The 12178-nt window shown below is 41.2% G+C and overlaps 1 protein-coding gene across 4 annotated transcripts in view; it reads left to right on the plus strand.

Moving 5' to 3' along the window:
* NUGGC (nuclear GTPase, germinal center associated) overlaps positions 1 to 12178 on the plus strand; it is a 47480-nt gene continuing 35302 nt past the window's right edge. The window contains exons 1-4 of one of the 4 annotated variants that reach the window (XM_039875897.1): positions 1 to 74; positions 1401 to 1467; positions 5538 to 5640; positions 10825 to 10913. In XM_039875897.1, coding sequence (XP_039731831.1) covers positions 10871 to 10913 — 43 coding nt within the window. In that variant the 5' untranslated portion in view covers positions 1 to 74; positions 1401 to 1467; positions 5538 to 5640; positions 10825 to 10870. Of the gene's footprint in view, positions 75 to 1400; positions 1468 to 4995; positions 5641 to 10824; positions 10914 to 12178 lie in introns of those variants that run through there. The other 3 variants (XM_039875895.1, XM_039875898.1, XM_039875896.1) reach the window with 3 other exon arrangements.

Genomic DNA, 12178 nt, shown 5'->3' on the forward strand with positions numbered 1-12178 from the left:
CCCTACTTGCTGACCACTGAGTAAGCCGACTGTTGAAAAGTCCAGGTGTCCCCACCAATCAGAAAATGAATAATGTAAGTTTGTGATCTTGTTTCTTAGCAACCCATTGCTCTCATCAGCTTCTTCAATTTTTGCCTTTAAAAACCTAGCCCTATCTCCTCCATTTTGGAACATGTCTTTGGTTCATACCGAGAGCTACTTCCCGATTAACAAATCATATATGAATAAAACTCTCTTTTAATTTCTTTTGGTGAGAGAGGAGAGGATGCATCTGAAAAATGCATCTGATTCAGCTAGGGAAAGCCCTCTCCTAACTGCCCTCTCTCCTCCTTCCAGGACGCTCCAGCTAACATGTTTTCCCATAGCTACCTCCCCCACCTCAAGGACTCTCCAGCTCACATCTGTTGATTCATAGCTTGCTATCCAACTAATATTCTTATCTCTGTAGCTGTGTAGGAATAACAAAGCTGTGTAAAACTGCTTGTTATGTTACAGTTGGGGCTCAGCCTTTAGATAGGAATCTGCCGAGCAGGTGTTGGCATTAATAAGTGCTACTTTCTGCTTATAGCCTCGGTGTCCCGTCTCTCTGTTTGAGAATCTTATAATGGTGCTGAAAATGCCAAGGTTGCCGGTTCTACAAAACAAACGACCTGTAAGACCAGTGGTCTAGAAACTCCTCCCTCTCACAGCCCCCACCTGAAGCTCCCCCTCCCATCCTGAGTCATGAGGCACACGTGAAACCTCAGACAAAGGAATCATGCGCCCTTTGCATGGACACTGCAGAGGTATATACGCTGTAATAAATCTAACCAAAGCGAGCTCATGCATAGTGTTGTTAACTCCATGCGCTCTACCGGCCAATAAGTTCTCCTTCCTCTAACAACGTTGTCTGAGCATCCAAATTCCTCTGTTGGGTGTTGCTTCCTGCAACACTGGAATTATCTGAAGTGTTAAAGAGAAAACCACAGGCCCAAAATGGCATCACATTTGTTAAAGCCCATGATACTAAACCTAGAGGTAATACCTGACATAACTGCTGTTTCAGTTTTTCCTAGAAATATAACCTTAATTAATCTGTCTGGAATGTTCTGGTCAAGCACCAGTAAGACAATCTATCACATGGGCCCTCTCCATCTTTCATAGAAAGAAGAGGCAATCTGTGTAATAAAATTCTTGTCATTCCCTTCTCCCCAAAAGAAGAGGTCCTGGTCCAAAAATACTACTTTCTTTTCTTTTCTTGATAGTTCCCTTGCCCACCCTTCTTCCGATAAAAACCATCCATTTTGTATAACCCCTTAGAGGGCCCTTCTAGTTGCTAGCTGGGATGCTGCCAGATTCATGAATCACTTAATAAAGCCACTTTGATCAAATTCACTCAGTTGAATTTTGTTTTTAAACAGAAGAAACCATCATCTACTTCATCATTCTTTTACCTCACACAAGAGAAAGAGCAAGGTGGGTATTAAGGTGGGTATTAAATAGGGGTTGGGGTAGGCCTTTTTGAGAATGTGATGTTTTGAGTTAATACTTGATATGCAGCTGTGTGGGGGAAGACTATTTCAGGGAGAGGAAACATTTAGCACTAAAGTCTTAGGGGAAGAGGTTGCCTGGTGTGTTCACAGAAAGTAAGGAGGCCGGTGTCAATGAAGCCATGAGTGAGAGGAAGTGTTATGGAGTTGAGGAAAGAGTGCAGACAGGGATTGTATAAAATGGAGTCATTTTAACCAAGCTGCTAAAATTATTAACATTATGAAAGTTGAAGCATGAGGAAAGACTCTATTGTTTTTAACTAGCCTGGGAACTTTCCAGTTACATTGATGCCTGGATCTAAGTCTGGTAACCCACTAATTACCCGCTGAAAAACTCATGTATCTAGGCCATCTGATTACCCCAATGAAGGACTCATGTATATATCCACCTGCCATCAGTTATGCAGACCGCGCTGCATGTGACCAGGTCACCTGGCACCCATCTTCCTCACCACCTGGCATCCATCATCCTGACAGCCTGACATCTGACCAGTAACTGTCCTGGACCAATCCTACAGCTAAGGATGCAGGACTGCTAATTCTCAGGAATGTGGTTTTTTCTATAAGAACTTTTAACTTTTCTTTCCTCTTTGGAACACTTTCGGGTTTTTGCCTATCTGTGTTTTCAGTTTGCAAACTAAGACTCTTGACTAAATCTCTATCATTTATTTATAGCAAAGCCTCTAGACTTTTTGAGTTCATTTGACAGAAGTCAGAGAACTGATGCACCGGTGGGGTGGGATGGGGCACAGTGCAGCTCATGTAAGACCTTGTAGGCCTTTGTAAAGCTTTTGGCTTTTACTCTAAGTGACATGGAGAGCCACTGGAGGATTTTTAGCAGAGATATGATCTGATCTATAAAATTCTCTATTGGCTGTGTTAATAGACTGTTGGCGGGGGGGAGGGGATGGTGGTGGTGGTGGTGCGCCTGGAAGATCAGTTAGGTGGCTATTATCATACCAATGCAGGTGACTCTGAAACTTTGATGCACATTAGGATCACCTGGAGAATAGTGGAAAATCCCAGTGCTCAGGTCACATCCCATACAAATTAAATCAAAATATCAAGGATGGGAGCCAGGCATTAGTATTTTTAAAAGACCCTTGGGTGATTCTAATGTGCAGCAAAGTTTGGGAACCACTGAATGAGGCCAGAGATGATAACAACTTGAATCAGCATAGTAGGCAATGGAGGCGTTAAGAAGTGTTAGATTCTGAATATATTTTGAAGATTTCGATAAGACTTCCTGACAGATCAGATGTGGCATGTGAGAGAAGACACACATCAGCATCGAAGATGACACTGAAGGTTTTGGACCAAGGGACTGGAACCATTGCTGTTAGCTGAAATGGAAAAGACTGTAGGTGGAGTAGGGTTTTATTAGGGGGCGGGGGGCGGGGCTTGGGGTTCCATTTGGATATGTTGTGTTCAGGATGCCTCGTGAGCTGTAAGACATGAAAAAGGTTGGGGCTAGAGATACCATTTGAGAGTTAGAGGCATAGAGGTGAAAGTTAAAGCTATGAAATAGGGTGGATGTGGAAAAGAAAGAGAAGAGACCGAAGAGTAAGCTTTGGGGTATTCTATTGTTATCAGATAGAGGAGAAGGCTGAGGCGGTACCTTGAGGGAGATGAGAAGAAAACTAGGAGAGTGAGGTTACTTGGAATCTAAGTGAAGAAAGTGATTTAAGGAGCAGGGTGATCCACTGGGTCGAATGCTATTGGGAGTCAAGCGAGATGAAGGTTGAAAATTAATAAGGATCACTAGGAAATTTAATAACACTTTCATGGAATGGTAGAGGTGAAGGCTTGACTGGAATAGGCTTATGATAGATTGAGAGGAGAGGCATTTGAGACAGTGAGTTTAGACAACTCTTTGGACGGGTTTTGCCATAAAGAACTGCAGAGAAATAGGGTAACTGGCAGGGAAACTGGGGTCAAAGGGAGTGTGTGTTTGTTAAAATGGAATTGTTGCCAAAGCCAGCTAATACCAGGTTCTTGGGTCCCAATGTCATAGAAATGAGCACTGGACCTGATTATGAAGTTCGGCAAGGAAATCGTTTTTGAGAGATAGCTAGCGCACCAGGTAACCAGCAAGAAGGAAGGAATGGCTGGTTCCCTGATAAGACTGTGTGAGGGGCTTCTGTGGGCTGCTCGGAGAGGGAGAGGGCTGGGGAGGGGAAGCTGGTGGGCTGTCCCATGACTGATCATTCCTGCTGTCGTCAGCAAACTGTCTCCATCTCACAGTCAGCAGATGTCTGCTCAATCTCGTCTCATGACAGGGTTTTCCTTCAGGTCCTATAAAAACAAACTTACACAGGAGTTTTACAATCTCTGGCTTTTCTTGAAATGATTAGCATCATGGGAATGGAACCTGCTGGTTATGTTACAGGGTCTGCTGATTGCATTGTTTTTCTCCTTCTTAGTTATGTACATTCAGGATGTGGGCAACGGGTAGTTAATCAGTGTCTCGGCCTTTTCCCTTTGCATTCCTGACCTAATAGCAAGAATGGAATTTGGTTTTACAATGGAGTCCCTCTTGTTATATCCCCATGCTAGTTCAGAATAATTAACAGCAAGTTTGTATGTCGATGGGAATAATCCAGTGAAGAGTGAAAATTTGGTGAATTAAGAGGAAAGGGGAAAATACGCTGTGTAGTCCTGGAGTTGGAGAAAGAGAATGGAATCTGGTGCACAAGGGAAAGTATTAGCTTCTGATGGGCATATGGATGGGTCATTTATTAACAGACTGAAAGGCAGAGCACGTGAGTGCAGATTCTGATAGGCAGTTGGGTGAGATGGTCCGACTCTGTGGACGTTCTCTTTCAGTCGCTTCAGTATTTTCAGCGAATATGAAAATTCGGGTAGTTTCCCCAAACTTGTAACAGATCTAGTGTTTGAGTGTCCAGAGCAGATATCAAGGAACATCATAAAGAACCCAGGCAGCTTTAAAAGTGATAAAAATTAATTTAGTTACTAGATATTTTAGCAGTACCTCTGATTAAGAATTCAGCTAACTATTGAAGCAAGACACAGCCAGTAGAGGGAGAGCTAAGCACATGTGACAGGAATAGAAGTATAAAGTGTGGTTTTGCCCAGAGGTAAAAAAAATCAAACACTAATGATGGTATTCACATTGATTTTCTTTGTTTTGAACTTTATATTGTATTTCTATTGTTTTCTCATGGATAAGGCATACCATCTTGTCAAAAGTTCAAAGCAATTTTTAAGACTACAGTCTAAATATTTATCTTCAATTCTTTTTGATCTCTTTGCCTGTTGAGCCTCCCTTTGGACTAAAAACATACCTATAGTTACTGAGGGTTATCCTTGTAATGACTGAGTATACCTTTGAAGGTCAGATACTACCTGAAGTTGAAGGTTAGACAAAAAAAAAAAAAAAAAATAGCCTTTTCCCTGTACTTGATGTGATCATTTAGGTGGCCAGACAAAGCAAAGTGGAGTAGGTTCTACTTTCTTCTCTTCTGGACAGCATTTTACATTTTTTTTTTTTAAAAAAATATAGATGTGAAATTTTAATTCCAGAAAGAGTTCTTTAAATTGTGTGACACTCATTTCCACAATCAAACAGTACAATGTTGTTTGGTTTTGGATGAATTTCAAGACTTTGTAACAAGAATCAATTTATCTTCACCACCTTTTATTATACATCTCTCCTAGTTGTCTTGTATTTGGGAGCATAGGTACCAGTGTTTTGTCTCTTTTGGGACTGGGGCATTTTTCCTATTTGCTTCAGTAAGTCAGATCCATCAAAGAAAAGATACTGCAGTCTATTTGGAAAGGAAAAATAACTAAAATCTGCCTACTCATAGGAATAAGGCAGAAAAGAATATAAGATCCCTAATTCACATACATTTTAAGTTTGAATGAAAAGGGAAAATAACCTGAATCAATTTCTGCGGGAGGACATTGTCCATAAATAACCCTCTGACGACAAATTGGTTTCACTTCTGCTTGTGCAAATACGACTTCGTGACCGTGGCCACAAAGGGTTGTATACCCCAGCTGGTTCTACATGTCTATACTCAGGCAAAGAAACTGCCATCATCTCCACTGTGGACTCCTGGAGCCAAAGCAGAAAAAGTGACATCTGGTAAGTTATTTCTCTTGTGTAATTTATGCTGTAACTTATGGCTGATATTAAAAAATAGACATTAGATTTATAGAAAAATTGAGAGGATAGTACAGAGAGGTCCCATACAACCCACACCCAATTTCCTCTCTTATATTAGTAAGATATAGTTGATCAGATATTCTGTAGGATTCTCTTCTATTGAGATTTATGGGGTTTTATTTGTTTTTTGTTTTTCGTGATTAGACTGGAGTTATGGGTTTAGGGCAGAAAGATCACAGAACTAAAGTGATGTTCTCATCGCATCACATTTATACTACCAACACGATTTATGACTGTTGGTGTTGACCTCGATCACCTGGCTGAGGCAGTGTTTGTCAGGTTTCTCCACTGTAAACTTACTCTGTCCCTCCCCCTCCCTTCCATACTGTCCTCTTTGGAAGGAAGTCACTCTGCACAGCCCGCACTTAAGGAACGAGGGGCTATGCTCCCTCTCCTTGAGGGTAGAGTAGCTACATAAAGTATTTGGATTTTTTTTTTATGTGGAAGATTTGTTTCTTCTCCCTCTCTTCATTTGCTTAAGATAAATTATTTCTTGAAGGAAAGTGAATTCTACTTTCTTGCATAAGTTATTTTAAGGCTATGTAAAGGCCAATGAATTAGAAATCTGGAGGATCGGGGATTTTTACTTAACAGTGTGATCTTAGGTAGGTTACTAATCATTCCTCCTCAAAGAAAACATACCTGTAGGCGTCATTGGGATAGTAGTCATGTCATCTTATGCCTCATTAACTTTGGCAAGCTTGGGGGAGCAATATGAGAGGATTCAAATTCTGAAAAAGTACGTTATGAAAATATCTGCTCATTTTATTTGTCTATTCACCTGGGAGAGAAGGACAGAAAATCATGTCATCCCAATGCCTCCTCTACTGTATCTACCTCTGGTGGCTGTGCTTCTAATATTGCACACTTCAGCCGTTGCGTTAACGCTCAAAATATAACTCTTTGCCTTTGGGGGTTTGAAGGTCCTTGTTTCACTTTTGCTTCTAAGTTGTGTTTAAATTGCTCCTTTCAAATACCTCGTTTGAAAGAGCAGTGCGATATCCAATATGAGGGTTGGAAATGTTGCCAACACTAAAGGTACTTAAACCTTAAAAAGAAAGGAAATCAACCCTAAATGCCATCAAAATTCCATGGTTAGTACAGATGCTTAAGTGTCCGTAGAGCAACTTTGCATGCAATGCCATCTTTAATCCTCACAATGAGCTCTGGATATAGGTATTTTTACATTCTCATTTTATATGTGGATAAACTGAGGCTAAGAGAGGTTAGATGATTTGTTCAGTGTCACATTGAAGTACTGGATCAAGATCTAAAAATTCAGGCATTCTGACTCTAAATCCTGAGTAACTTTTATTACACTATTCACTATCTGGAATGTAAGCCCTGTGTGTGCAGACGACTTAACCCATTTTGTTTCCTGATGTATTTCCAGCACCTAGCACAGTGCCTGGCACATAGTAGACACTCGACAAGTATTTGTTGAATAAATATAATTTCTGCCATTGTTAATCTCATTATCTAAGACGTATTTAAAAGATAAACTTCATTCTTTCAACAAATATTTATTCAGTGCTTACTATGTACCAAGCACATCCCACATTTATTAAAAGTGGGGAATAAATCAAAGTTAATGATCAAAATGCCCCTTAAAGAACTTAGCTAATTTAAGCATTTTGATTTTTTTTCCTATTAGTGCTGCCTTGGGCTGGCCGTAGCGGGTAAAAATGAAAAAAAAAAAAACAACAAGAATATTGTTGGGAGGAGTGAGTGATATGAGGCAAAGTAAGGTGAGATGAGATTCTGACTAAAAGAAAAGAGCTAAGGGAGGGAAAAGGACTCCGGTAATTCTTAATTCACACATTTAATTCTGCATCAGACACAGAATGAATGCAGTAAAAGTGTACTATTCTCTCTCTCTCTCTCTCTCTCTCTCACACACACACACACACACTGGCTTGTTTTACTTCTGAGGATACTGAAGGATTTCAGGCAGTAGCTTTAGTTTGAGTCCCTAAGTACAATTTTATCAAGTTGCTTCTCTCATTCCATATTTGTGGGCACTATTCCCTCCATTCTCCTACTCTTGAGCTCCAGAGCCTTTGCTTAAACAGCACCTATTAGAAGTCGCTTGATGGAATGAAGAGAACACTGAACATGGAGTCACGATGCGACCTTGGACAAGTTCTTTCCTCTCTCTGGGCCTCAGTGTCCATATCTGTAAAAGAAGGGGCTCCAGAGCGTCCTTTATTTAATTCCACTGTATGAAGCTGTTAGAGTAGAGGAATGACGATTGCATGTGTCACCTCTGTTATGTTATTTTACGGAAAAAGACAATAAGAAAACACGAACAGAAGAATGAGTGGGAGAAGCAAGCATAACTGTCAAAAGTCGTAATTATTTAACAGGAAACTCGTTCTGTGCAACCTTCCCATATCTAGCCAAATATACAGAGAGTCTCATTTAAAAGACTCTATTCTTAGTCTCAGTGCATATGAATGTAAATAAGTAAAAGCAAAACTTAATGCTAACCACGTAGTTGAAATACAAGTGAAATAAACCACAAATGAAAACCTTGTCTGGATGAGCAACAGATTTGGACTGTTTCCAATTGCGTCTCCACAGAAACCAGATTTTTGCAAAATTTCACCATCATTACTGCTTCTCTTTGGGAAGAAAGTGGATCCCAACATTTGAAGAAGGACTCTGCACCTATGGGTTGTTTACCGCTTAAAGCAAATGAACCTGAAATTCGGTGATCTCAGTTGTGCTATTTTTGATTACACGAGAGCCCTCGTCATTGGTTAGGTCTTGGTTTCAACAAAAGGTGACATTTCAAAACAAGAACTCTAATCCTTTCAGTACCCTACTTAATCAGAGAACATTCACACTTTTAGGACTAGTCTGATCTTTCATTTATAGATGGGAAAAAAGGGCCTCAAGCGGTGAAATGATTTCTCTGAAGTCTTATAGCTCCTTCGGTTGGTGGCAAAGCCAGACTGGAATCTTCCACACCAGATTCCCAGCTTCATGACCTTCCCATCACATCATTTAGTTCGACCCAATGACTATACACTGTCTATACCTTACCCCGCCTTGCCCCCGCCAATAACTGATATGTTTGTTTATAGGTTACTCTTTTTGAATGCTTGGCACTTAACTTTCTGTCCTTCTTCAGCCTTTTTTGTAAATGCTCTTTCCATTTTCCATTTTTTTTTGTTTGCCAATCAAATGATCCCATCCAGCTGGTTTTTGAACAGTGGCAAAGGAATGTGAAGCCCATAACCACAACTCAAACAATTCCCAACTTCTCCAAATTTCAGTCAAGGGGCACAGATTACTCGTGTGCTGATACCAGAGATTCTGTTACAGTGGGAGGCTCACGATTTGGTGTCGTAACTGCATGTAGCTAAACCCAATCCAACCCCACATAGTTACATGCCAACAGCCCTTGCTGGCCTCCGTTTCCCATTGATTTGGTAAATGAAGTTAGATGAAGTGAAGTTTCTGTGACCCTGACGGAAGCCAGAACCACTGCCTGCATTCCAGAATTTGGTGAACACATTTGCTTCTACTTTAAACCCACTTCCCTCTCAGACGAAAGGGCCTTAAGCTCAGTGTTCGTTCTTTCGGGTTTCATCCAGCTCACCTATTTCTTCCTGACATTTGACGGCCAGAACACAGGTTGTACTGGAGGTCTGCAGTGGGTCTGTCCACTGATAGGGCCACATACTTTGTTTTGTTTCCTGCGCCCACTGTGATGTGATCCTAACATCTTGGGTAACTAAGGCTCATTGAGCTGCTATCTTCAGAAAACAACAAATCTCTTTCCAAGGAGTAATTCTGGTTCTGTGTCTAAGACATTACCATATTCTTGTGCAGGTTATAGATCATCTGCCTTTTTTTATTTCCCTCCTGACTCACCTGGGTTTTGATGTGGTGTAGCATTTCCAACTCAGCATTTCAAGCCAGGTGTTGTGTGTGTCTCTCATGAATTTTGGTTACCTCATAGGGCACTTTCACTCCCAGCTCTATGATGAACATTTTAAGCAAGAACATAAAAATCTTGGATTTGCAGTAAACTTAAAATTCACCTAATGAGTCCTGATTTTCATTAGGGGTTAATATGTAAATGAAACACGGTCTTCCTAACAGCCTGGGGGCCTGGTGGGGGTTGACAGGTCAGGTGAGGTTTTGCATATTTCGGAAGGGCTGGTGACTCTCTCCTTTTGAATTACATGGCTGAGTGATCCAAATAGCAACATCAGATATGGGGCGTAGGCACTTTCAGTGCTCCCCACTTGTATTCCTCACGTTCTCTTCTATGTGTGGAGACAAAGAAGCTCCAGGATAGTGCATCCCCACCCGATCTGTGCAGTGCCCTCTCTTCTGAGCCTCTGTAGGTTCAGTTCGCCTCCATGACCAAGCCCTGCCTGCTGGTGAACAGAACACGGGTTGGATCTGACATTTCTCCTTTTGGAGGTGCCTCTCTTGCTCCCTCCCCTGCAGATGCCCCATGCTGTATCATTGTGTATAGCCCCCAGTAGGGCTGTCCTTCTAATCTTTTATTCTATTTCAGTGGGGTGGGATGGTGAGGAAGCTCCAGAGAACCTAGTTACTATATCTCTCTTTCCCCATTATGTAGCCCCCAAAGCAATTCCAGGGAATCCTAGGAATATCTAAAGTTCCACTCATTTATCAGATTCTTGCTGAGACCTGCTGGGACTAATTTTCACTGGCACAAGGGTTCGAGGCTTATCTGACTGGGGCACTGATGTCACCCAAAGCAGCAAAGCTATATAATTTCACCTTCATGGTTTAGTCACTAGAGGTTATTCTCAGTTCAGAGTGAGTTGCCTTAAGTATCTCAGGTCATATCAGTTTAAAGTTCTATAGGCACAACTATTGTTGAAAACCAATGGACAAGCATTGATTTTTGTCATCTTTAAGTCAACACATAGTATACTAGGCATTGTGAGGGATTCAAAGTTAAGTTAAAATGATCATTTCCTTTTGGGGCTTGAAGTCTAGTTAAAGCATAAGCAGATTTCCATGTTATTAAAAAAATTTTTTTTGTTTGTTTTTTGTATTTACAATTTCTGCTGTTCCCCACCCCCACCCCTTGTACTTGGTTTGTATTTTTAGGCTTGTTCTCCTAAGTGGACGAAAGCAGTCATTTATATAACAGGAAATGGCAGAGACTGAGGATTTTGTGGGCCAGGAGCAGCATCCAGGTACCATCCCTACAATAACCCCTGATGAAGTAAACAAACTGCTTTCCATTACATAATCAAGGGCAAATGGGCTGAGACTGTGTTTAACATTGTTCCTTGCTCTTTATTCTGAAGCTGCTTTCTCATGACATGTTTTGATAGTGAATGAATATATATTATTTCACTGATAACTAAAATATCCTGTTCATGATGTAGTGGACTGTCTGACTAGCAATTCAATTTGTTCCTCCCCGCTTTCAAAGAAGGGTCTCAAAAACCTTCTTGAGTTTTCCATAGGTAGCCTCTTTTACAATGGGCAAGGTAGGGTCCCTGGAATTTTTTCAGATGCTTTCCTTAGAAGGGGAGATGTGGGGTGACTCACATTGCAGTCAGTGAGGTGGATCCCTCCCTGCAAGGCTGGGTGTGGGGCCCCTAGAGCCAAGCAAGGACCCTTTTCTAGGAAGATGAAGGAAAGTAACCCCTATGTCCAGTAAATGGGGTGTATCACATCCTTTGTGTTTTGAGAATCAAAGAGGCTTAGGGGCAAGGGAAGCTGTGTTTCTGGATTAGTGGGGTAGTGACTAGCATATGAGGAATGGCTGGGCATGCAAACCAAAAGAGCTGCAATTTGGGGGCACCCTTGGTTGAACTTACCCCTCAAGGAGTGGGGTTGTTTTGCTTGGGAGACCCATGGCAGTCTGGAGCAAAGGTCTGGATTGGCAATGAACCTGTGTCCTGGAGTCAGGCTATCTGAGATCAGTTTTCAAAAGTGACACCTTGTGGAAGCAAGAAGCAATGGCAGCAGCACACTATGGTTTCCTTCTTCGGACTGCCCCCACCCATCCCTGCTGCTCTCTCTCCTCAGATAATGTGTAAGTGCTAGAAAAGCCGAGGGGGTGCTTGACAATTATAAGGAATAAGAGATGTGCCAGTTTATTCCAGTTACAATTTAACATAAAAATCTTTTCCTTAAACTGTATAGATCCAAGATGGAATACTTTCTCCTTCCAGGTGGTTTTCATTTTAGAAACTGAAGAATTTTAAAATCCTGCTGTTTAATTTGACTTATTAGCCTTTGCTTTAGTTGAGAAATAAGCTTCAGTCTTTTATCATATTGATTGCCAATGCTTATAAAGTTGAAATAAAGGCCACGGATATGGACCTGTCCCTTGTTTTATACATGTGGCTAAGATACTGTGCCAACATTGTTTACACAAAAGAGTTTCTGAGTTACAAAGTCAAGAACAAGGCCCGACATCCATTTGCTTTCTTTCCACAGACACTTT

Source organism: Pteropus medius, unplaced genomic scaffold, assembly GCF_902729225.1.
Source record: "Pteropus medius unplaced genomic scaffold, Ma_sr-lr_union100, whole genome shotgun sequence".
In the NCBI taxonomy this organism is placed as follows: domain Eukaryota; kingdom Metazoa; phylum Chordata; class Mammalia; order Chiroptera; family Pteropodidae; genus Pteropus; species Pteropus medius.